Below are 27,362 nucleotides of genomic sequence, written 5' to 3' on the forward strand. Positions count from 1 at the left end.
CATTGTTTCTTTTTAGAAAATTTCTAATTGTGAACCTACTTTTTCATCCTTATTTTCTGAAGATACTACGAGTATGTGATTGATAACTATAATCATCAATTGTTTTCTTGTTTATATATTCTGAATTATTTAGTTTTATTTTTTTTTTTTGATTTTGGTTCACAAATACCAGAATAACATTTTAACTCTTCTTCAAAAACAGATGCTTGCGAATAATCATCATCGATTACAATAACTGCGGACAAAACATCAAGGTCATCCGATTCACAACTTGATTTTTAAATTTTTTTTGTTCAGTATTATAAAAACTACTTAAACTTTTATTTTTGCGCCTATTAATAGCACTCACAATTTTTACTCTATCCTTTGGTTTGATTTGGCCATTAATATTCGGCACTCATTGAGGACTTTTTTGATAGTGAGTTATGTCTCGATTCAATCTCGTATTTATGTTTTTTGAAATATGAGGCCTTTCAATATAATTATTTTCATAAGTATATTTTGGTATCGTGTCAAATTTAAATTAAAATTTATTTCCATCTAAATTTTACTCAACGATTTTCTATTAATATTTTCTTTATTTAGACCTTTTAATAGTATCAAATATTCAAATGACTATCCACTCTCTATTCTAATAAAAGTAAATACTGATGTAATTCATAAAACGTAAGCCCCAAAATATCTCGTTGTTAATAATTCCGTTGCGTTGTCATTTTCTGTAACTGTTATGATGTTGACGCAGGCAAATTTATTAAATTTAAAGCCCAGTAAAGGAAATTGTTTTGCAGAAGTTAGATCAACAGAAAAATGTTTTCAATATCTCTGGTACGGCGATCTGGAACTCTTGCGAATATAATTCAACGTATGTTTTCCAACTAAAATTGAATGAAAAGAATAATTTATAATTCACATTATATATGCATATTCGTAATACAATATATTTCTGTAGTTATCCCAAAATGAGCATGCATTTCTATGGGAAATTAAATATTTAGGTAACTTAGGAAGTTCTTAAGAGTACTTTAACACCACTGGTCAGAACCTGGGTTCCATCCCACTTCCGATTACATCAGTATGCAGAGAACGTTTAATATAGAGAAGGTTCACGGCGCGAATAACGTAAAAATATTTTTGGCTAACTCGGCAGAGATGGAAGAGTCTCACCACAGACAAATTATGAGCGAGTTTCACCACATTTAACAGCGATTGAGGGGTTTTTAGAGTCTATGAGAATAACATGTAAATGTAAATAAAAGAGAACCAATGCAGGGCAATATACATACATGTGTATTTATATGCAGGTGATTTCTGGTAGACGGTAGGTATGCTTTTGTATACTAACGGGTGATTTTTTTGAGGTTAGGATTTTCATGCATTAGTATTTGACAGATCACGTGGGATTTCAGACATGGTGTCAAAGAGAAAGATGCTCAGTATGCTTTGACATTTCATCATGAATAGACTTACTAACGAGCAACGCTTGCAAATCATTGAATTTTATTACCAAAATCAGTGTTCGGTTCGAAATGTGTTTCGCGCGCGTGTTTTGTTCAGCGATGAGGCTCATTTCTGGTTGAATGGCTACGTAAATAAGCAAAATTGCCGCATTTGGGGTGAAGAGCAACCAGAAGCCGTTCAAGAACTGCCCATGCATCCCGAAAAATGCACTGTTTGGTGTGGTTTGTACGCTGGTGGAATCATTGGACCGTATTTTTTCAAAGATGCTGTTGGACGCAACGTTACGGTGAATGGCGATCGCTATCGTTCGATGCTAACAAACTTTTTGTTGCCAAAAATGGAAGAACTGAACTTGGTTGACATGTGGTTTCAACAAGATGGCGCTACATGCCACACAGCTCGCGATTCTATGGCCATTTTGAGGGAAAACTTCGGACAACAATTCATCTCAAGAAATGGACCCGTAAGTTGGCCACCAAGATCATGCGATTTAACGCCTTTAGACTATTTTTTGTGGGGCTACGTCAAGTCTAAAGTCTACAGAAATAAGCCAGCAACTATTCCAGCTTTGGAAGACAACATTTCCGAAGAAATTCGGGCTATTCCGGCCGAAATGCTCGAAAAAGTTGCCCAAAATTGGACTTTCCGAATGGACCACCTAAGACGCAGCCGCGGTCAACATTTAAATGAAATTATCTTCAAAAAGTAAATGTCATGAACCAATCTAACGTTTCAAATAAAGAACCGATGAGATTTTGCAAATTTTATGCGTTTTTTTTTTAAAAAAAGTTATCGAGCTCTTAAAAAATCACCCTATATATACAAGTAGTTAGATTTTTTCTAAGTCTAATATACGTACGTATGCATGCTCCTTATGATACTCCCAACAACAGCATTGTGATATTTTCATGCTTCATGTTAGCTTTCAACCAGAGGATCGCTTGTGTGTGATACATATGCAAATACATACATATGTATGTATGAATGTATGCTTTTGCGTTTTGCCGTCGGCAATTCAATATTGACATGTAAATATAATTATGATATGAGTATAATTTTATATGAATGCATACATAGTACTATTTACAGTCAATTTGGACTTGAATATTTAATAATTTTATTTGATTTTTACATAATATATTATACTAATAAATATTTTTGTATTATTTCTTAGTAATAGAAATTGAATTTATCACAACAATATATGTGTGTATAAATACATCGTCTATCATATTAATCTCATTATCTGCTCATATGATTGCATGTATACGCATGTGCGCGTTCAGAAATTCATATCATGATTTTATCACTTATCAATATATTACATGTGCGCGCATTGATCTGCATGTTCATATATTCTTATATACTTATATGTACATATATTTGTATACACTTCCGAACAAATAATGCACAAGCATACAAACATACATATGCGTACACATGTGAATATGTCACCACAAAAAATTTAAGCATTGTTCTATAAAAACAACAACTGCTCAAATAGAAGAAGCATCAAAAGTCAATATGGCAGCCGAATTGGCGAAGCCCAATTGTAGTAAATTTTACAACAAAAGCGATTTCATTCATAAACGCAGGCGCATATGCCACAAGCGACCTCGCTTCATTCATATAAACAGACGCCGTAACATCTCCCCGAGCATGCCTTTGCCTACAAGCGTCTTTTCGCGACGATGGCAAAAGCTAAAAATTGTCAATTCTAAAATAAGTATGAGCAGATAATGAGATTAATATGATAGACGATGTATTTATACACACATATATTGTTGTGATAAATTCAATTTCTATTACTAAGAAATAATACAAAAATATTTATTAGTATAATATATTATGTAAAAATCAAATAAAATTATTAAATACTAGCTGACCCCGCAGCCGTTGTCCTGCGTGAAATTATGTAGTTTGAAATGAAAAGAAAGTTAAATTTATCATTTCATTTTTTTTTTTTTTTCAATGTAACGCAGCTTTATAAACAACATTTTTCGGTTTCTGTTCCGGTGTACAGAAAAGACTCGTTAGCACGCATAGCATTTCCAAAATTATGCCTCACACTATACGACTATCTTTAGGTCTGTTGACTGTCATCTCAAATTCAATTTTCACTGGAAACGGAATACGTTTGAACTGAAATGGCAAATCGTTAGAACTCAAAGGAATTCGTAGGATCAAGCATTCTGTCCCTTTGTACTCGATAGCTGCGTCACAATCAGTCGGGTTCCATTACACAGTTTCGGCGCATGAAGATTGGGAAACATAATAATGACAGATCCAATTTCGAGACGCAAATGATGCGGCGGTATACCAAACCTCTCCAAAGAATTTAGAAATTCCAATGGATAATTCACGGCGTCGTCTTCATTTTCAAGACGATCGATCGATTTGTATGAGCGCAAGTCTCCCGGAATTTGACTTTGAATCTTCCAGTTTAAGTCATCAACATCGGTATTTTTGGCAGCTGTTATTGCACGCGCACTCAATGAACCGTAGTTACGATAATTTGACCAATGTCCGAACATTTGTGATGAGTTCATCCTTCGTGGATTGATAAAGGAAAGATGGAATTGATATCGAACCACCGGAAGTATCAACCGAAATTGAACCATTTCCAATTTTTAGCGAAGACGATGTAAAATGTCTTTGACAATGTCGAGGTTTATATCGAAAAGTATGCGAACTTCATTTTCATTCCAGTGATTAGCGTGTTCCAGCATTTGTAATTGCTGGCTTACTTCTCCAAAACTTGCACATATTCCCATATACCATTCACAGTAAGATGGACTCAAATAAAGTTGAACCGCGTTTAATTAATCAATAGCAACCGAAGGTAGAAACAATCGTCGTCTTTCGGGTGGATTGTATAAATTCGTCCTAAGGAATTAGTTGATAAGACACCTGGATGTCAATCTACTGGTTGGCCTTGCTTTCTGCGTAACTATTCGACGATGCATTCCATGTACAATATCAAGGTATTTTCGAATACAGCAATATTCTCACAAACGATTCACTGACGAAAGTTGAGAAAAAACTCGTCAATGTTAATTTTGTTGCTGGCGATTTTTCCACTGGCTTACTGTATTCTCTGGGATGAAATACACTCTTTGGCCATTCTCCAAATTAACTGCGAGACGCACAACAGTCGGAAAACGTTCATGAATTGCAAAAGTAAATACCTAAGAAAGCGCTTTATTGCAGTTCACGTATCGACCGTATCGTTCAAGACCAATAATCGCCAAGTTGCTTTCTTTGGCGACGTACTTACAAACGTATTTTATCGATTACACCAAACTACAATACTCAACATTGACATGAATTTTGAATGTGAATTAGACAACAGTGGCGTATATAGTATGATTCATGTGTTGTCAACTTCGATACTCACGCCTCTAAATTGAATGCTAAATGTTCTGCCATTGTCGTATGGTGAGCGACGCCGATAGAGTGGATATCCATCATTTCTAGTTTGTGTTTCCGAAAGAAAAGCACGTGCATACTGTTTGCATTTATTGTGAGACATACAAACCGAAGTGGTGTTGTGGTGTCCGCAAGGTTCATGAACCTTATTGGTTTTCATCACTTCGTATAATACTGGATCTTTCTTTGCATCAGGAATTGCCGCATTATTGAATGATTTCATCAATTTGATCTGGTGTAACCACCTTCCGCCATCCAAAGAAGAATTTGTGCGTGCGGCAAACCTCTCTTTTGCCACTCAAAAGAGTACATCTAGCATCTAACAGCACCATATATGCGTTGCTTCAAGATAATGTCCATCGAAGTTGTTGCTTGAAAAGTCTTTCTGTGACATCGTGACGATCTTTCTGGTTGATCGCGACCCATAATACCGCACGTATGTCATCGCATCCTGTTGATGCCAAAAAGAACGCCGACCGATATTAGCGCGACCTCTTCATGGCATCGTGACAAATTTCAATCTGTAATTGATCACTTTGTGTGAAAAACACATAACATTTTCACTGAATATTTTTCAAAATTTTTTGAAGCAAACGACAAATTTGAACGATTCAAATAATTGAAAAACAAAACAATAAAAAATTGAATAAAAAATTTGTATGGAAAAAATTAACTTTTTGGTATTGTCCAATTTTCCGACTTTTCCTCAAGAAAAGCATATAGGTTTTTTTATTTCTAAACCTTCCCCAATCCACGCAGAATATTCTCTGCAAATTTCATCAATATTGGTTCAGTCGTTCCCTTATTGTTGCTAATAAACAAACATTCATTCGTTTCTATGGGAAAAAGAAAAGGCCATTTTTAGGGGTTTTCTGGCAATTTTTCGAGTTTTTTTCTCCGCATAAACCATCCCTGAACCTCAGCGAACATTTTAAAAAAAGAATTATCAAATTTGGTTCAGTAGTATGAACGTGATGAGCGTACATACATTTTGGCGATTCATTTTTATTTATATAGATTCAAGTCCAAATTGACTGTAAATAGTACTATGCATTCATATAAAATTATACTCATATCATAATTATATTTACATGTCAATATTGAATTGCCGACGGCAAAACGCAAAAGCATACATTCATACATACATATGTATGTATTTGCATATGTATCACACACAAGCGATCCTCTGGTTGAAAGCTAACATGAAGCATGAAAATATCACAATGCTGTTGTTGGGAGTATCATAAGGAGCATGCATACGTACGTATATTAGACTTAGAAAAAATCTAACTACTTGTATATAGTATACAAAAGCATACCTACCGTCTACCAGAAATCACCTGCATATAAATACACATGTATGTATATTGCCCTGCATTGGTTCTCTTTTATTTACATTTACATGTTATTCTCATAGACTCTAAAAACCCCTCAATCGCTGTTAAATGTGGTGAAACTCGCTCATAATTTGTCTGTGGTGAGACTCTTCCATCTCTGCCGAGTTAGCCAAAAATATTTTTACGTTATTCGCGCCGTGAACCTTCTCTATATTAAACGTTCTCTGCAGTATGTTTACGATAAAAAATTTTCTAATAGAAGTTTGTATATCCTAACCACTGAGTAAAGTTCGCAACGAAATTCGACACTTAGATAAAAACTTCGGAGATCATAAAATACATTGATATACAGTGCCGCACATAAGTATTGGCACAGCAATCATTTTGTGTTTTTCGGCTATTTTAAAAGCAGACTAATAGGTTTTTTAGTGTAAATATATTTTCCCTTGTTAAATCCATTCATTAACTACCACATACACTAATTTTTTTATAATAATTCATTTTTAATTATACCTTTTAATTCATATTCATAAAAAATAAGCAATTTCTGCGACACAAAAGTATTGGCACACCCGGTCTGTTAATTAAAAAATACTCAATCTGGCCACTCCTTTTCCGAGAATTCAACGCTTTTCTTTTCATTTATTAACAGTTATTCAAATTGTCAATCATTTTTGCTTTGTGAAATTCGTTTGTGCTCAATAACGTGAAAAGTTAAATTTTTTTTTAAAAAATGTCTTCAAAACAAAAAGAAACCACTATATCTCAGCGAAAAATTATTTTACATATGCACAACCAAGGCAAATCGTATGCTGAAATAGGTGAAATGATGGACAGAAGCCGGTTCACAATTCGCAATATCATAAAGCGGTTTAAAGGAGCATCATGTTTAAAAAGTGCTGAGCGTACCGGTCGTCCTCAGGTTTTAAGCGATCGCGAAAAGCAGCACATTGTTCGAAAAGTCAAAAAAGATCCGAAAATATCATCTACGCAGATTGCTGCTGAGGTGAAAAATGAATTTGGAAAAGATATTCATGCGATGACCGTTAGAAGAGTACTACATTCGGCTGGCTATAATTCGCGTGTTGCTCGAAAGAAGCCATTGATATCTTCACGTAACCAGAAGAAGCGCCTAGACTACGCAAAAGAGTATAACACAAAACCAAACACATTCTGGGACCAAGTACTCTTCTCAGACGAGAGTAAGTACAATATCTTTCGGAGCGATGGTCGTACTTCGGTGTGGAGAAAGCCAAACACTGAGGGGATGCATGGCTGCTGCAGGTGTGGGTGAGCTGGTATTTATAGAAGACATTATGGACAAAACGGTTTATTTAAATATTTTGAAGCAAAATTTGAAAAAAAGTGCTCAAAAACTAAATTTACCAAGCTCATTCACATTTCAGCAAGACAATGACCCGAAGCATTCGGCCCATATTGTAAGAATGTGGTTAACTTATAACACCGCACACGTCTTGCCCCATCCACCACAATCTCCTGACCTCAACGCAATTGAGCATTTGTGGGAGGAGTTGGAAAGGCGGGTGAGAAAGCGGGCAGTTTGCAACAAAATGGAGTTGAAGCAGGCTTTGTTAGAGGAATGGCACAAAATAACCCAGCAAACAACCCAAAAGCTAGTACATTCCATGCCAAGGCGTCTGGAAGCTGTAATCAAACAAAATGGACTACCCACCAAATATTAATTAAATTGCATAATGTTTTTTTTCTTTATAATTTACTGAGTGTGCCAATACTTTTGTGTCGCAGAAATTGCTTATTTTTTATGAATATGAATTAAAAGGTATAATTAAAAATGAATTATTATAAAAAAATTAGTGTATGTGGTAGTTAATGAATGGATTTAACAAGGGAAAATATATTTACACTAAAAAACCTATTAGTCTGCTTTTAAAATAGCCGAAAAACACAAAATGATTGCTGTGCCAATACTTATGTGCGGCACTGTATATAACATATCAGCATGATGAGCTGAGTCGATTTAGCCATGTCCGTCTGTTTGACTGTATATATAGGAAAACTAGTTAGTCCCTCAGTTTTTGGTACCTTTGCAACTCAAAGTTTTCACACGACCTTTTCTCCTCAAGCAGCTGCTCATTTGTCAGAACCGCCGATATCGGAGCACTTTAGCGTGTAGTTGCAGTAGTTGTTTTTTTTGGAGATCTAACTCCGTTTGGATCGGTACGTTTTAGAATAAGTTTGTCATCACTGAAGCAACTCCTTCCAGCAGGGTTTCACCGTATCCTTCTGATTCCTGATGGCATTGAGTCCAACCAGGCCCGGAGGGATTTTTCTGCTGCGTCTTCGCTAAAATGATCCGTCCAACCTCCCCCTCGGTTGGGTGTAATACATGCAATGGATGGAGTCATCTTTAGACCTGCTCAGGCCTTAAGACACACCGCAAGTCGACCACGAGTTACGTGGCCCCATACTGCCAGCGCACTACTGCGACATTAGCCTTTTGATAGTTCGCGCTCTGCGCCGACACTCGACCCGTTGACCCGAGTGGCCAACAAAAGACCCCACCGTCTATGCCATGACTACCATTCCGATCAGATGAATTCTACCACAACGGACTACAGAGTAAGATCGAGTAAATAGCTGCATTCATGAGCCGTCAACGCGTATTTATAGCTGCGGTCCAAGAAACCAAGTGAAGCACTAGCTCATATCTTCTGAGTTGTACAGGTTTCAAGACCGTGCAATATCGTCTTATCGGTGGCAGGGCATAGCTGTCCGGTAAGGCTATGTCGAGCTCGAAATATTTTATACAGCCATCCCCCCAGTGACATGGTGCCCTACGGGATATCACCCGAACATAAGTGCGCTACTTCGTAGAGAAAATAGTAAAACCTGGCAACCTGTGCCAATTTCAAATCAGACCACCTGCACAAAACTATCTCGGCCAAGAAACCTCCCGACTTTATTTCTATGGACAACCATAGACTCGTTAACTTTAATAAAGCTAACTACGTTGGCTTTACAGGATTTACCAAGAGCACCTTTACCGCACTACGCTTTCCTACATACGTAATCGTCGGCGAACGTTAATTCAACAAGGTGATCGGAGCTGCTTTCGCTCTCTTCATCTCTGGTGAAGAATCGCGGAACTACAACCCAATTTCATAGCCGAAGTAGCTGTTTCAGCTAAATGCGATACCTTACGCCTTTTCGGCCAAAGTGGATAGAGCACCTGGAGTCTTGCAACCTCTCCACCGCCGTGAGTAAGATTTGGACTACTGTCAAGGCGTTGTCAAACCTGAAAAGACATGCTGACCGAGTTAAAATTCAATTCAATGACTGTGACTCTTTGGACCCGAAGAAATGCGCGAGCTATTTTAGCCGGCAATTCACACTGAATCCTTCGTAGACATAGCCAAAAGACGTGTTACCCGACCGCTGTGCAAAATCCCAAAATAAAGCAAAATCCTCCGAATCCATTGGCCCTGATGGAATAAACATGCTGTTGCTAAAGCACCTAGTCTCGACTGGAGTAAACTTTCTCAGTAAGGTCCTCAACCTGTCGCTGACCAATAAAGGGGAGTCCTATCGTCCCATAACTCCTCTCTCCCTAGTAGTGAAGACACTTGAGGCCTTACTACTCCCGACTTTCACTCTACACCTGAGTCTAGCAAACCACCAGCACCACCGCTACAACCAATAACAACATAAGCGCCCAGATAGTTCATTACCGCAATCAAAAGGCACCCTGCGAGAGGACAATCCTCGTAGCATTGGACTTGTCGAAAGCCTTTGACATAGTCAACATCAGAACGCTACTTGAGATCATCGAAAAATCTACACTCCCTCTAGAGTTGAAGAGGTAGACTATGAACTACCTGAGCGGTTGACAATCATCCGTACTGTTTCGAGGTAAAAACAAACAAAAATTGAGGTGGTGTTCTTTCCCCGTTGCTGTTTAACTTCCTCAACCACCAGAGCGAATTTCTATCACCTCGTACACTGTTGAATACACAATAATGACGTCGGGCAGTGGAATTGATTATATGTGCTCAAAAGTATAGGCTATCTCTACGACCTTTCTCGTTTCCTCGCTGCACGAAACCTAACACCCTATAGACTTGACTTTAGTACTGCAGTCGATGGCGTTAAAAATCCGATTGTCAATAACCTTAAGATTTCTAGGTGTAACACTCGACAGTCTGTGCTTCTTCACCAAAATTGGCACAGATTATTATTTACGGCAATGGCAATTCTCCGAAGAAATTGTTTAGATCGGATCACTGTAGAATATAGCTGACATACAAGCTGACCGATCAAAATAAAGTTCTTGTATGAAAACTTTTATATAGGTTGTCAAAAAAGTCTTGCGGTATTTTCGCTAGTTGGCGCTGAAAGCGCGTAGTTTTATAGTGTAGTTTTATTCGTCGCATCGGGTCATGCTATACCTTTTTGGAAAGCTCATTTCACGCGCTAACACGTGTTTGATTGATTGTCGTTTCTTTTAAGTCGTTTGTGAGTTATAGCGTCGCAAACATGGAGCAAAATAAAGAGAAAATACGGCATATTTTACAGTACTACTACGAAAATGCAAAAATGCACCTCAAGCCGACAATAAAATTTGTGCAGTTTACAATACCCGATACAGTTTCCATATCCACCGCACAACGATGGTTTCAACGTTTTCGTTCTGGTGTAGAGGTGGTCGAAGATGCGCCACGCTCCGGAAGGCCTGTCATCGAAAATTGCGATAAAATCGCTGAATTGGTCGAAAGAGACCGGCATAGTAGCAGCCGTAACATCGGCCAAGAGCAGGGCATGAGTCATTAAAAATTCATTTCAATTTCAATAAAAAAATTTCAATAAAAATACCGCAAGACTTTTTTGACAACCCATTATTTATGAACAACAGTCATGAAAACAGTCAGTTTAGTTTTAAAGTGCATATATCGGAAAGAAAGTGAGACGAAAGGATTTATTTATTTGTATTGAATGGTATGCAAATTTAAATAATAAAATAATTATAGTAATCAAGTCACAAGCTAAGTTACAAAACTTGAATTTGGTACAGAGTATTGCGGTAATTATAGTCTATACACTTTTCAGAAGTGGTTTGGTCCCGCTCTTTAATAAATCTCATGTACTATATACTATATGTCTAACAAAGCACTGAATCTATATTAATCGGACTTAATGGAAACATTTCTTTCTAGCGCGTGGAAATGAGGGAAATTTCAATAATAGTAACGAAAGACGTAAGAATGTGAATAAGTGTAAAATGTGGACAATAGGAAAGACATCGCACGTATGTTATTTTTCATATATCCATATATGCATCTATGTACTCTACCAACTATATTCAAAAGGAAAGCACACCTTCGCTAACATGTCTGCTGGTGCAAATGTTTTTGTGCGCCCTCAGCCTTGTTTTTTATAAACAATTATAATTGAGTACAAAACTTAAGTTTTTAAAATTAAAATAAAATCTTCTATTTGCCTTTTCTTGTACGAATTTAACTAAATAAATTCGTTGCTGCTTTTTATAGCAAATAAAAGGCTTAGCACGGCAGTACTTCTTATGTTACGGTGTTTTTGTTTTTTAAATATTTTCAAGACTCCACACTCGCAACACTTCAAATGACAAGTACCCGGTCCGTGACATATGTATATGACGTTATTAGAATTAAATCCATGAATTTTAGTTAGCCATAACCTTCAAAAGGCGATTGTTTGAATATTGCTTTTTGAAGGGAAAAATTACAGTTGTAGCGAAATTTGGCTTGATGAGGAATTTCTGGACAGTGCTCCAGGAAAATCAATCGTCAAGAATTGGTAAGCTAAGTTTAGATGTGGTGGACGTTGCAGGATTATCTATGTAATTAACTCGCGAACTCTCTTTCGACCAAAAACAATGACAAGTTGTTGATATGGAACACAGTTTGGAAATGTTTAAGCGTAATAACCCCGAATTTTTGGGTCGATGTGTGATAGTGAATGAAACATTGACTGCGAAGTCCAATCGACAGTTCTCCGAATGAACTGCATGATTCCACTAATGACATTTTAATCCCACAGTGTGAAGAAGGGCGAAAGCGTATAATCACGACTGCTTCCCATATAACACAATTTAAAATTCCATCTGACTCTTTCAATTTCCAGTGTACAAATCAAGCACCATTTAATATAACGAAATAAAACTTTACAGAATAGAGCCTTGGCATGTGCCATTTCACGGCCAAAAATTTTTCAGATCAGACCAAAACTATTAAAGCCCTAGGTAACGTATTTGTGTTTTCCCCTATAGAAATAATTATAAATTAATTCACAACAATAAAATTACTTAATTTCTTAACTTACATTTCAAATCAGTGAGCGACTATCTTCTTGCTTTGATTCTGATGGCAAAACCGATAGAATTGATGTTCGTGACACCCAAAACTGATACAAATTCTGTTTCGAATATCAAACCAATATCTGGGCCCGAATCGAGGCACACGTTAACGAACGAAATTTATGAAATTTTTTTGTTTTCGGATCGTTGTACTCGCTATCGAATGCGCACTTTCGAAATTTGAAATTTCCTCATTCGATAACGTGTTCTCGTTTGTACGAAAGAATCGAAATCTCACTCGTTAGCTATTTGAGAACCGTTATAGTACAAATTAAAAAAAAAAAGTTTGAATATAACAGTTAAAATTAATCGGAAGTGAAATATAAGTTATTTTTCTTTTATTGAGTTTATTTAACATGTATTATAATTATAAATAATGATTTAAGGACGAATATGCACCAAAAAAATTTGATGAGTAATTTTATACTACAGCATCAGAATTTAGCAAATAATATTTTGCCTAATTGTGGGCAAGGCAAAGTTGCATTAAATAAGCTATGGGGTACATTGACGCTAAAACTTAACGCTGCCGGGCCACCGATGAAAGATGCTAAATTTTGACGAAATGATGAATAGAATGATAAAGATAATAATAAAATACAAAAATAGGTATTTGCTGACCAAAAGCACAATATAAAAAAGAAAATTTCTTTCAAAAAAGCCTCGAAACAAAAGACTGGTGGTGGTCAGTACGAGGAAAAGCTTTTAACTGTAGCAGAAGAGCAACTCCTCCATGCTACGGGGATAGATGTTGCAGTAGAAGTAAAAATCTTGAGAAACTAATTGCTTAAAAGAAGAGATCGCTGCAAATAAAAGAAGATGTACATCAAGCAGATATGCAAAAAAGCTGTAGAGTTGCAGATTAAAACTCATGAGCTTGAAATTTTAAAGAGAAAAATTAAGAAATAAACACCAATATATACGATATGTTAATTCCAAGTTCCTGTTTTTATTGAAAATATATTTATTAGAACAAAACATGAATTCAAATGTTGTTGGAACGTTTAATTCATTTAGATAATAAAATACTGGCTAATATGATCTCTAATTTTATGACCAATTTAGTTAATTGAGTCTCATTTCCCGTATCTATTTCTATATTATTGTTTTCATTTACAAAATATTTTCAATATGTTGAATTTTTTAACTGTATGCAACACTGCACATACATTGCCGAACTTTGCCACCTTTTCAGGAATATACCGACTTATGTTATCTTTAGTGAAAATTTTCCACCGGCCCACCGGCTGATTGATGGTACTGCGGTTGATAAATGTCCGTTAATTTTTATTTCCGATATGATGAAAGTAAATGCGTCTTTGGTCAGTCTAAATCACTTCCTGAATCTGTAAATGATTTAAAATAATATGATCTATACTAAGTTAAACGGTATAATTTTCTTACGCTGCTTCAGGTAAATCCATGGAATTACTTTTATCACGAATCCTGAATCGTATGGCCATTTCGTGATATTTTTCATCTGAATCAGATGAACTTGTATAAAAACACGTTAGGGTTCATTTTATTGAATGCAAAAACTAAATTTAGTAAATTTATATACAATTTATTACACATATTGTATAAACATATATTGAATACTAGCTGACCCCGCAGCCGTTGTCCTGCTTGAAATTATGTATTTGGAAATGAAAAGAAAGTTAAATTTACCATTTCATTTTTTTTTTATTTCAATGTAATTTATTTATTTATTTTGGTTTTCCAACTCGTGAGTACGCAACGTATATCTGACCGATTTTCACTGGAAACGGAATACGTTTGAAATGAAATGGCAAATCGTTAGAACTCAAAGGAATTATTAGAATCAAGCATTCTGTCCCCTTGTATTCGATAGCGCAGATTGCGGAACATAATAACGACAGATCCAGCTTTGAGACGCAAATGATGCGGTGGCAAACTACCAAGCCTCCAAAAAATTTAGAAATTCCAAAGGATAATTCATGGCGTCGCCTTCATTGTCAAAACGATCGATCGATTTGTATGAGCGCAAGTCTCCCGGAATTTGGCTTTGAATCTTCCAGTTTAAGTCAAAACATCGGTATTTTTGGCAGCTAACATTGCGCGTGCACTTAAGGAATCGTAGTTACGATAATTTGGCCAATATTCGGATACACATTCGTGATGAGTTCATCTTTCGTGAATTGATAAGCGGCGAATGGAATTGATATCAAACCACTGGAAGTATCAACCGGAATTGACCCATTTCCAAGTTTTAGCGAAGACGATGTAAAATGTCTTCGGCAATGTTATTTTTGTTCGTATCCCATAATAGGTTCGGATTTGAAGGCTGATACGTCGAAATGATTATCGCGAAAAGTGTGCGAACTTCATGTGCATTCCAGTGATTGACATTTACCAGCAATTTTAATTCCTGGCATACTTCTCCAAAACTCACAGACACCGTAACATTCACAGTACGCAATGACTCAAATGAAGTTGAACCGCGTTCATTAATCGATAGCAACCGAAGGTAGAAACAATCGTCGTTTTTCGGGTAGATTGTGTAAATTCGTCCTAATGCATTAGTTGATAACACATCTGGATGCCCATCCACTGGTTGGCCTTGCTTTCTGCGCAACTATTTCTTCGACGATGCATTCCAGATAATAATATCAAGGTATTTCCGAATAGGGCAATGTTCTCGCCGGTCGGAAAACGTTCATGAATTGCAAAAGTAAATATTCTACAAAGCGCTTTATTGCGGTTCACGTATCGACCGTATCGTATTGCTTCCATTGGTGACGTACTTACAAACGCATTATATAGATTTAACCAAACTGCAATACTCAACATTGATATGAGTTTTGAATGTGAATTAAACAACAATGGGAATATAGTACGATCCATGTGTTGTCAGCTTCGATATACACTCTTTTATAGCGGGATTCTGTAACCAGTCTCTAGTCTCTATTTGAGACATTTTGAGGCAAAGTCTCAATTTGAGACTAGTTACTATTCACTAAACAGTCTCTAGCGTTAGTCTCAAAACATTGAGACCTGGTAGTTAGCAGGTCACAAAACTAAAACGAGCTCTTGTCTGCCATTTTGAATATACTGAATAGAGATCATCATAAATATTAATCGATTGTCGTTTCTTTATATTTTGTAAGCAACTCAAACACGAAAAGATGAAAAATAAATCAATTTTACATAAATTTCGTAAATATTATGAAACAAAGTCAACATATATTTTTATTTTTATTGATAATTATGTTTTTTGACTATGTTATAGGAAATTTAATATTTGTTATCGACATATTTATTATCATTCAAGTGTAAAAACATCACTGAATAATGAAATGTAATAGATTTTGTGACTGTCACTTACAGAATAGCAATATCGTCTCAAGTCTCAAAAATTGTCTCTAACTTAAAATCTCAAATTTAGAGACTTGAGACTGTCTCAAGTTACAGAATCGCACGGTTAAATTGAATGCTGAATGTTCTGGCATTGTTATCTGGTGTACGATGCCGATGAGTTTGTGTTTCCGAGAGAAAAGCACTTGGATAGTGTTTCGTGCATTTATTATCAGATATACAAACCGAAAAGCGATTGTAGTGGATGCAAGGTCCATGAACCATATTGGTTTCTACCACTTCGTATAATACTGGATCTTTCTCTGGATCACGAATTTCCGCAGAAATGGTTTCATCAATATGATCTGGTGTAACCACCATCCACCATCCAAAGAAGAATGTATGCGTGCGGCAAACCTCTCTTTTGCCACTCAAAAGAGTACATCTAGCATCTAACAGCACCATATATACGTTGCTTCAAGATAAAGTCCATCGAAGCTGTTGTTTTAAAAGTCTTGCTGTGACATCGTGACGATCGCTTGCTAATTGACCGCGATCCATAACACCGCACGTATGTCATCGCATCCTGGGAATACTCGGTCATGTGCCTTGGGCTACTAATGTATGTTGATGCCAAAACGAACGCCGACCGATATTAGCGGGACCTCTTCGTGACATCGTAGCAAATTTCAATCTGTAATTGATCACTTTGTATGCAACACACATAACAATTTCACTGAATAATTTTCAAAAATTTTTGAAGCAAACGACAAATTTGAACGATTCAAATAATTGAAAAACAAAACAAAAAAATTTAAAAAAATTTGTATGGAAAAAATTAACTTTTTGGAATTGTCCAATTTTCCGACTCTTTCTCACGAAAAGCATACAGGTTTTTTTATTTCTATACCTTCCCCGATCCTCCCAGAACATTCTCTGAAAATTTCATCAAGATTGGTTCAGTCGTTCTCTCAGCGTTACTAATAAACAAACATTCACTCGTTTGTATGGGAAAAAGAAAAGGGCTGGTTTTAAGGGTTTTCCGTCAATTATTCGAATTTTTCTTGCCGTAAAAACCTTCCTTGAACCTCAAAGAACATTTTAAAAAAAGAATTGGCAAAATTGTTCTAAGCGTTGTTGAGTTATGCGCTTACCAACACATTTTGCGATTCATTTTTATATATAAGATTTGCATTGAATTCAAATTCAAATACTTGTTTTGTTTCGTATTTGAATGTATTCGAAAATGTCATTTACAGCTACACCAGGGAAGTTATTTCATAAAATTTCTATTCGTTTCGTGTCGAGTGTGCGGATCGTCGCACACGAAATTTCACTCGATACGATTACTTGCTCGCTCACGACTGCCGCGATTCGGGCCCTGAATTCATGACACCAACTACTTTCTTTGATCGGTTTCAATTCTGTTCCGACAACTACCAATTTTCGTGAATAGATTTTTTTTTATTGCTTTATCGGATAGTAACACTGTGTTTCTTGTAGAAAAGAAACAGAGTGGGGAATATAGGGTTTCCACTCACAAAGGAGTTTTGAAGATGTCTAGTTCCAATTAGGAGAGAACATTTTTAACATCATTCGCTTTGGCGTACCTTTAATTTTTTTAACGAAAAACTGTTGAAAAAAGTGCCAAATTTGATACTTTTTGTCCAAACCGCCTCCATTTAAAAAAATAAAACTTTTTTTCTATATGCAATTTTATGTGTTTGCTTTTATAAAATCAATGAACTTCTTTTTTGTTTAAAAATTACTTTAATTAGATACTTTGAAATATGGTCTTAATAAAAAAAAGTTTGTTAAAAAGTATAAATTTCAAAATTTTATTCACTTCGCTGATTTATATTTCACTTTGATAACTATTTTCTACTTTCTGTACCTGAGCAATGCCAAAGTTTAATGCAAAAAGCCCACACCGAATATACTCTGTATAATGATTTCTAGCTGACTTTAAACTGCTTAGGTTCATCAAAATGTGAGATATTTTAATGCAATAGTTTAGTGCTGAACATGAATGGAGTTTGTTAAGACCTTGCTCTAAACCTCATATTCTTAAAATAGTAAATGCCGATCCTCTGCCAACGTCATTCCCATCAACTCAATATATTAAATTTAGCCTCTTAGGTTGTGTTAATATGACATACAGTAGCGGACAAAAAACACGGGATACTTAGTTGTAGTGACTTTAAATCGATGTAGTGTTAACAAATCAAACTTTATTATACAAGTAAGTATTTATTTTAGCAAGTTCATTATTCAGCTACAATAAATCACTTTTATTTATATTCCTGAGTATACACATGGTTGCAAATAAAATGAAATGTTTAAAAAGTCCAAACCTGACTGAAGTTGATAAAGCCACAATTTTGGCTTTGCGATCGCAAAACTTGAGTATACGTGAAATTAGTGGTAAAATAAATTTTAGCAAAATTATTGTCGGTGCTTTCCTTCAGAAATATACGAAGACGAAGTTTTTAAAACGCAAAACGGGTTCCGAACGCCCGAAGAAGACTACTACCAAGGATGACCACCATATTAAGCGGATTAGTATTCAGAAAAAGATTTAAAACAGCTGAAGACATCAGAAGCGAAATTCAGGAATTAAATGGAACCGAAATCAGTAAGTGAACAGTATGACGGCACCTCCAAGAAGCCGGACTTACTGCCTGTCGACCTGCCTAAAAACCGCTATTGACGGTAAAAATGCGACAAAAACGCCTCCAATGGGCGAAACTGCACAAAACCTGGACAAAAGAAGATTGGAGAAAAGTCATATTTTCAGATAAGTCCAAAATTAACATCTTCGGTTCAGACGGAGTGTCGTACGTTCGCAGCAGAGTTGGTGAACGTTTCAGCAATGAGTTTTTCCTATCATGGTGTTGGACATTTGGCCTTGATTGACAGGAAAACCTGGTCCCTTCAATTGAAGAGCATTTTTCCTATATGGACAACATAATTTTTCAGGATGATTCTGCGCCATGCCATCGAGCCAAATCAGTAAGTTACATTTTTTTATATTACATAACCTTAATAATATTTCATTTTTACAACGACATGGGTAATACACATTTTAATTTTTTTCAGATAAAAAAATGTTCAGCAGAATTGGGTGTTTTATCACTGGACTGGCCTGGGAACAGTCCTGATATAAACCCCATAGAAAACCTTTGACACATCATGAAAGCGCGGATAACCAAAAAGAGACCAAGAACTTTGTTAGAACTTCACCAAATAATTGAAGACATTTGGTATAACGGTATACCGGCACAAATTTTACAGTCGTTAGTTGATCACATGCCCGAACGAATAAAAACCGTGATAAAGAACAAAGGGGGCGCCACGAAATATTATATTAAGTCAAGACATTTTGATGTCTCTAATATTATTACTAATTAAAAAAATTGAGTTTTTATTGTATCGCGTTTAGTTTTGGGAACATTTTTTATAAGTATCATAGCAGAAGTTGAAATATCGAAAATATTTTATTTCGGCTTCTAATGAAAAATGGAAATGTTTATTTTGAACTAAGTTATTTATGTATTTTTGTTTCGAATACTTATATAAACCAAGTTTCATGAATTTTTTTTATATAAGTCCACATTTTTAAATAAAATCGTGATTATTTGATTTATTATTTTCTAAGGTGTACTCTTTTTTTTGTCCGCTACTGTATATCTTATTTAAAAATGATTTTAATATTATTTTTGCATGATTTGCAACATTTTTTAATATAAAGTATTGTGTACACCCGAAGATGTTTCATCGGCTCAAACTAAGCCCTTCCTTACTAACTTAGCCATATTGCATTTACTTAAAGAATTTGAATGTGTTGGAAAGCTTATAATTAACCCAAATAACAAGCATATCCCGTTATATTGAAAATGAGTATGCTCCTTTATATTGCTCTAAACACGTTTGAATTATTACAAGTCGAGATGGGAAAGTACATACTTACATATAATATAGCTAGATATATTTGTATTAAATAGCTGCACTAGTGCATTTTAAATCACCGAAGCAACGACTGACTTCTTGCTTTAACATTTTTTGATATCATTCACAGAAATGTAAACATGAAAAGCCACTTTAAATATTGATCCTTCGAGCCCCAAAGAAAGACAACTATTGCAAAACAAAAACAGAAAAAGTTCAAGCAGTGAAATTAAAGTGCGTTGGCCAAAAAATAATACAATGTCACCGTATTTATTTTGAAAATTCTTTATTTATTCTTCCAAATCAATTTCATCCCCTTCAAAGTAATCCCCTCCCGATGCAATGCACTTATGCCAACGGATTTTCCAATCTTCGAAACACTGGTTGTAGTCACTTTCCGAGATGGCCCTCAGTTCCGTCTTCGCTGCGGCTTGAATCTCCTCTATCGTATAAAAACGGTGTCCCCGGAGAGGTCTTTTGAGCTTGGTGAACAGCCAGAAGTCGCACGGCGCCAGATCAGGTGAATACGGTGGTTGCGGAACGATATGGGTTGATTTTTTGGCAAAATGATTACGAATTACGAGGGCAGTATGGGATGGTGCATTATCGTGGTGTAAAAACCAAAAATTGTCTTTCCACAATTCCGGTCTTTTTAGGCGGATAGCGTTATGCAAACGACGCATAACGTTCAAATAATATTCCTTGTTGACTGTTTGACCTTATGGAAGGAATTCATAACGCACAACAGCACGATAATCGAAGAAAACAGTCAACATGACCTTGATTTTTGAATGACTTTGGCGCGATTTTTTTGGTCTCGGCTTTCTTTTGGCACGATATTCGCTCGATTGATCGGTTGTTTCGGGATCGTAAGCATAGATCCAAGTCTCATCGCCTGTTATAATGCGTTTCATGACACCCTGGTAGTCGGAAAGCATCGTTTCACACACTTCAACGCGACGCCTTTTTCCAAAAAATTCAATGTTTTCGGCACCAGTCGAGATTTGACGCGCCTGAGGCCCAAAACATCCTCCAAAATGGTATTGGCTGAGCCTTTCGATAAGCCAACTTCATCAGCAAGGTCTCTAATTGTTAATTGACGGTTTTTCAACACCAAATCTTTGATTTGTTGAACGTGAGCTTCGTCGGTTGAGGTTGATGGTCGCCCTGGACGCTCTTCGTCTTCGACACGTTCACGGGCGGCTTGGAACTCACTATACAACTTGTAAACATTTATTTTAGACATAGCCTCATCACCAAAGGCTTTCTGCACCATCCTCAACGTATCCACAGCAGAAAATTGATTCCGTAAACAAAATTTAATGCAAATTCTTTGCTGGACAAATTTCAACATCGCAAAAAACGAAAAACTCACTTTTAGCAGCTCACAAAACGACACGTATCTCAAACGCTAATGAATATTTTGACAGGAAATTTGACATAAATGTGACTGACAGTACTTCTTCTTCTTTACTGGCGTAGACACCGCTAACGCGATTATAGCCGAGCCAACAACAGCGCGCCAGTCGTTTCTTCTCTTCGCTACGTGGCGCCAATTGGATATTCCAAGCGAGGCCAGGTCCTTATGACTGTCAACAGTGACGTGGGAGCCAAGTCGCGAGTGCGACGACTGTTTGTTTGATGACAGGAGATATTTCGTCTTGCCCTCGTTCACTGCCAGACCCATTTGCGTTGCTTCCTTGTTCAGTCTGGAGAAAGCAGAACTAACGGCGCGGGTGTTGAGACCGATGATATCAATATCTCACACTCTTATAAAAGATTGTACCTGCTCGATTAAGTTCTGCAGCTCGAATAATTTTCTCCAGCAGCAGATTGAAAAAGTCGCACGATAGGGAGTCGCCTTGTCTGAAACCTCGTTTGGTATCGAACGGCTCGGAGAGGTCCTTCCCGATCCTGACGGAGCTTTTCGTGTTGCTCAACGTCAGTTTACACAGCCGTATTAGTTTTGCGGGGATACCAAATTCAGACATCGCGGCATAAAGGCAGCTCCTTTTCGTGCTGTCGAAAGCAGCTTTGAAATCGACGAATAGGTGGTGAGTGTCGATTCTCCTTTCACGGATCTTTTCCAAGATTTGGCGCATGGTGAATATCTGGTCAGTTGTTGATTTACCAGGTCTAAAGCCACACTGATAAGGTCCAATCAGTTTGTTGACGGTGGGCTTTAATCTTTCACACAATACGCTCGATAGAACCTTGTACGCGATGTTGAGGAGGCTTATCCCAAGGTAGTTGGCGCAGATTGTGGGGTCTCCTTTTTTTATAGATTGGACATAGCACACTTAAATTCCAATCGTTGGGCATGCTTTCATCCGACCATATTTTGCAAAGAAGCTGATGCATGCTCCTTATCAGTTCTTCGCCGCCGTGTTTGAATAGCTCGGCCGGCAATCCGTCGGCCCCTGCCGCTTTGTTGTTCTTCAGGCGAGCAACTGCTATTCGAACTTCTTCATGGCCGGGTAATGGAACGTCTGCTCCATCGTCATCGATTGAGGAATCGGGTTCGCCTTTTCCTGGTGTTATGTGCTCACTGCCATTCAGCAGGTTGGAGAAGTGTTCCCTCCATAATCTAAGTATGCTCTGGGCATCGGTGGCTAGATCACCTTTGGGGGTACTACAGGAGTATGCTCCGGTCTTCAAACCTTCTGTAAGCCGCCGCATTTTTTCGTAGAATTTTCGAGCATTACCCCTGTCGGCCAGCTTATCAAGCTGTTTGTACTCACGCATTTCGGCCTCTTTCTTCTTCTGTCTGCAAATGCGTCTCGCTTCCCCTTTCAACTCTCGGTATCTATCCCATCCCGCACGAGTTGTGGTCGATCGTAACGTTGCGAGGTAGGCAGCCTGTTTTCTCTCCGCTGCGACACGGTACTCCTCGTCGTACCAGCTGTTCTTTTGCACTTTCCGAAAACCAATGGTTTCGGTAGCAGCTGTACGTAAGGAGTTTGAAATGCCGCCCCACAGTTCCCTTATACCGAGTTGTTGACGAGTGCTCTCAGATAGCAGGAGTGCAAGCCGAGTAGAAAATCGTTCGGCTGTCTGTTGTGATTGCAGCTTCTCAACGTCGAACCTTCCTTGTGTTTGTTGGCGTGCGTTTTTTGCTGCACAGAGGCGGGTGCGAATTTTGGCTGCAACAATATAGTGGTCCGAGTCGATGTTAGGACCTCGGAGCGCACGCACATCTAAAACACTGGAGACGTGTCTTCCGTCTATCACAACATGATCGATCTGGTTGGTGGTTTTTCGATCCGGAGACAGCCAGGTAGCTTGATGTATATTCTTATGCTGGAATCTAGTACTACAGATAACCATATTTCGGGCCCTGGCGAAGTCGATCAGCCTCAACCCATTTGGGGATGTTTCCTCGTGGAGGCTTAATTTACCGACCGTAGTGCCAAAGATGCCTTCTTTGCTCACTCTGGCGTTGAAGTCGCCAAGCACGATTTTGACATCGTGGGGAGGGGGCGTCTCTCATAAGTGCGCTCCAAGCACTCATAAAAGGCCGTGGCGGGTCCCAAACCCAGCGCACAACCCTATGCAGGGGATGTTTCGCTTTTTCACTTTAGCTCGCCTTCAAACGGATGTTCTTAGGCTACCCAGAGGATACTTGGTCAAAGACCAGAAGTCGTGAGCTGCTTGAGTCATATGTTAAGGAATCGTTTCTGGCCACTCCCAAGTGAATGGCGATCAGAGAACTTTCCTCACTTGCGTGAACTTCTACACATGACTCCATCCGCCTAACTAGCACTCAGCAGAATATTGAACTTTATCAATATGCTGGGGCTATGTGAGTCTTTGTGTTTATGATTTTGAATATAATTTTTGTATTTATGAATTGTATTGAATTTTAACATAAAGGGATAAAAGATCCTTACCCTGGTTCTAAGCTACCTTCCCACCAATTTTTAGCCGAAACGGTTCAGCAGTTGTTGAGTTATAAATGGTGTACGTTTAATAACTTTTCTTTACATACACGGATTTTCTTGATCTGGAGGCCCTCCTTTATCTTTAGAACCCCATTTTAACCCCGACATAGGGGGATGCTATTCTAAAATTTACACGTATGAATAAATTGGATTTCAACAGGTTAAAAATATTTAAAGTGATTTTTGAACTATTTAATACAAAACAAATGTATTAAATCGAATTACGGGGAAATTTTAGTATACCATCTGTATAGAGGAAATGGTCCAGATTAAGAATATACAGTGTGCGACAAAACTAAAACACGGAATCTACCTTGACGGTATTTAAATTAAGAAAATAAAGTATGTTATAAATGATTTTATTTTTATTTGTATAACTATTTCATTCATTCTTCTTTTTGAATTAGTAAAAATTAAACAAATTAACTTATTAAAAAATATATAAAATTCCATATATGGAAAACTCCAAAAATCTGGTGCGATAAAACTAAAGCACGAAATAGTTTTATGATTGGAAAATTTATGTCTTTCAATATGTGGTTGCGTATCCCTTATTTTTCAATACAGTTGCATATCGGCGAAGCATGGACTCAATTAATATATTTGATGTGTTGCAGGAAATGCTTTTCCATGCTACCTTTACTTGTACATATGTATAAAACGGCCTTGTTTTTACAATTCTCACGTCTGATTTTTCGATCTACAATTTCCCATTGGTTCTGGTGACTGTGCGAGTCACTTCAAAACCCCAATCCTGTTATCAATTAACCACTGTTTTACACAAATAACAGAATGTTTCTAGTCGTTGTCTTGTTGATAACTACATTTTAAAGCCATTTCTTCCGCAAAATGCGGCAGCATAATATTCTAAAAAATATGTTTATGCTTATATTTGTCCATTGTACTGTTTATATTATGAATTGGCCCTATTCCATTCCAAAGACAACCCCACACTAGTACATTGTCTCTACCATGTTGTTGTTTTAACGGGTACACTAATCCCCGTTTGGGTGGTAAGGATCATTTGTGTTGTCGTCGACGTCATCTAAAGGTAGGCCCAGGAAACGTGCTGTTTCGACGGTGTCGGACCAGAGGGAGGAGGGTGTTAGATGTGGGGTTTGTGGGGCACAAATAGCAGAATGTTTCTAGTCGTTGTCTTGTTGATAACTAAATTTTAAAGCCATTTCTTCCGCAAAATGCGGCAGCATAATATTCTAAAAAATATGTTTATGCTTATATTTGTCCATTGTACTGTTTATATGATGAATTGGCCCTATTCCATTCCAAAGACAACCCCACACTAGTACATTGTCTCTACCATGTTGTTGTTTTAACGGGTACGCTAATCCCCGTTTGGGTGGTAAGGATCATTTGTGTTGTCGTCGACGTCATCTAAAGGTAGGCCCAGGAAACGTGCTGTTTCGACGGTGTCGGACCAGAGGGAAGAGGGTGTTAGATGTGGGGTTTGTGGGGCATGCAAAGAGGTGGCCAGTGTCATGCGGAGACTCGTTGCATGCAGGACATACATTGGGTAGTCTGGATAAGTAGGGGTTTAACCTGCTACAGTATCCAGAACGAAGTTGCGCAAAGGTCACTCGCGTTTCTCGCGGCAGCTAGAGCTCTTCAACCCATCTGAATCTTTGATATTAAACTTCGACTCGCCAGAAAAAAGTGCAGTTTGCCATTTGGTAATCGTCCATCGTTTGCGATTTAGAATAGCATCCCCGGATTTCGGGGTTAAAATGGGTACGTACGGATAGAGAAAGTACTCCAGATCAAGAATATATATACATATAATTGCCGCTGACTTATGGTTTTTGAGATATTTGCATTTAAAGTTCAAAAAATCAACTAAGTAAAATGCGTGTTTCTCCGATTTATAATGGATTTTACACTTATATTTTATACTTTTATATCCACTAGACATAGATAAATGCACCGCGACCTTAGGTCTATTGTGCCCTCTCCTAACTCACAGGGACTCACTTAGCCCCAGCCTACTGATAAAGTCCAATATCCTGCTGGGTGCCAGTAAGGCGATGTGATCCCTATCCGGAAACATGGATAGGTCTTCGGCCGCGCTTCAAAAAAATAACCCTTGGTCCGACCAACACCTGGGCGTGCTCAGTTCTTTTGCGTTGAACTCCTTTTTGCGTTGGCTGCCAATGCAGAAAGGAATTCTATGCGGTAAACGAATGTGTTATATATTTCCTGTCATTGGGATTATTTGTTTTCTTTATTTCTTTTGCTTCTTCTATGAAATATGAATATGAATTATATCCACTAACACTACACTAATTCGTTTCTATTCAATATATTAAATAGTGCAAAAGTAACTTTAATTAAAACTTTAGTTAAAATCCATTTATTCATAAAATAAGAAAGTGGTTGTAAACAAGCCAAAAATTAGTGTTACCATATTTTGTAATGGAGTAAAAATAAGAAAAAAGAAAGGTTATGACGTCATAACTAAATTCATTATCGTGTGATGAGTAATGTAAAATCTTTCAGAATTCTCAATATCTTGATAAATCCAGGTGTTGGATCGGGCAAAGAAGAGTTCAACGCAAAAGAACTGAGCACGCAAAGGTGTTGGCCCGACCAAGGGTTATTTTTTTGAAGCGCGGCCGAAGGCCGCCAATGCAGAAAGAAATTCTATGCCAAAAACTAATGTGTTATATATTTCCTGTCATTGGAGTATTATTTGTTTTCTTTATTTTTTAGTTTCTTCTGTAAAATATGAACGTAAGGTAGCACTGATTTTTAGATAGAATGCAACCCTTTTGTTATTGTACGAACAAAAATAAGTGAACAAAAGTTAAATGTTGAATAAAAGTTATTTTTGCACTATTTAATATAAAATAAATGGTTAGAAACGTTTTAGTGAAGTGTTAGTGGATAAGTTAAAAATATAACGATAAAATTCATTATAAATGGGAAAAACACGCATTTTAAATAGTTGAATTTTGAACTTTAAATGCAAATATCTCAAAAACCATAAATCAGCGGCAACTATATATAGAAAATATATATTCTTAATTTAGAGGACCTCCTCTATCCGTACATATCCGTTTTAACCCCGAAATCTATTCTAAAATTTACCCCAAATTTTTTTTACAAAAGTCATAACCGATTCTCTTTTCTTAAAATCGTAAAAAAAAATTTCTGAAATGAACAGAATAGTTATTTCGAGCCATTGATAGATCTTTCACTTTAACATAACGGGTGATTTTTTTGAGGTTAGGATTTTCATGCATTAGTATTTGACAGATCACGTGGGATTTCAGACATGGTGTCAAAGAGAAAGATGCTCAGTATGCTTTGACATTTCATCATGAATAGACTTACTAACGAGCAACGCTTGCAAATCATTGAATTTTATTACCAAAATCAGTGTTCGGTTCGAAATGTGTTTCGCGCGCGTGTTTTGTTCAGCGATGAGGCTCATTTCTGGTTGAATGGCTACGTAAATAAGCAAAATTGCCGCATTTGGGGTGAAGAGCAACCAGAAGCCGTTCAAGAACTGCCCATGCATCCCGAAAAATGCACTGTTTGGTGTGGTTT

General features: G+C 37.1%; 2 protein-coding genes across 8 annotated transcripts in view; both read right to left on the reverse strand.

Annotated features, from left to right (window-relative positions):
- LOC105225538 (tubulin polyglutamylase TTLL5) overlaps nt 1-27,362 on the reverse strand; it is a 274,158-nt gene that overhangs the window by 143,217 nt on the left and 103,579 nt on the right. Inside the window, exons 1-2 of one of the 7 annotated variants that reach the window (XM_049449898.1) lie at nt 2,318-2,339; nt 350-875 (exon numbers count right to left, since the gene is read on the reverse strand). The exons of 5 other annotated variants lie outside the window; for them this stretch is intronic. The gene's annotated coding sequence lies outside the window, so the exon portion shown is untranslated. Of the gene's footprint in view, nt 1-349; nt 876-2,317; nt 2,340-27,362 lie in introns of those variants that run through there. One more of the 7 variants, XM_049449895.1, reaches the window with a different exon arrangement.
- LOC125776662 (uncharacterized) lies at nt 13,515-27,320 on the reverse strand. The gene is made up of 2 exons (XM_049450154.1): nt 13,999-27,320; nt 13,515-13,940 (listed from the first exon to the last, which is right to left on the reverse strand). The coding sequence occupies exon 1, from the start codon at nt 23,182-23,184 to the stop codon at nt 22,048-22,050; it is 1,137 nt and encodes a 378-aa protein (XP_049306111.1). The 5' UTR covers nt 23,185-27,320; the 3' UTR covers nt 13,515-13,940; nt 13,999-22,047.

The sequence above is a fragment of the Bactrocera dorsalis genome, chromosome 2, assembly GCF_023373825.1.
Source record: "Bactrocera dorsalis isolate Fly_Bdor chromosome 2, ASM2337382v1, whole genome shotgun sequence".
Lineage (NCBI taxonomy): Eukaryota > Metazoa > Arthropoda > Insecta > Diptera > Tephritidae > Bactrocera > Bactrocera dorsalis.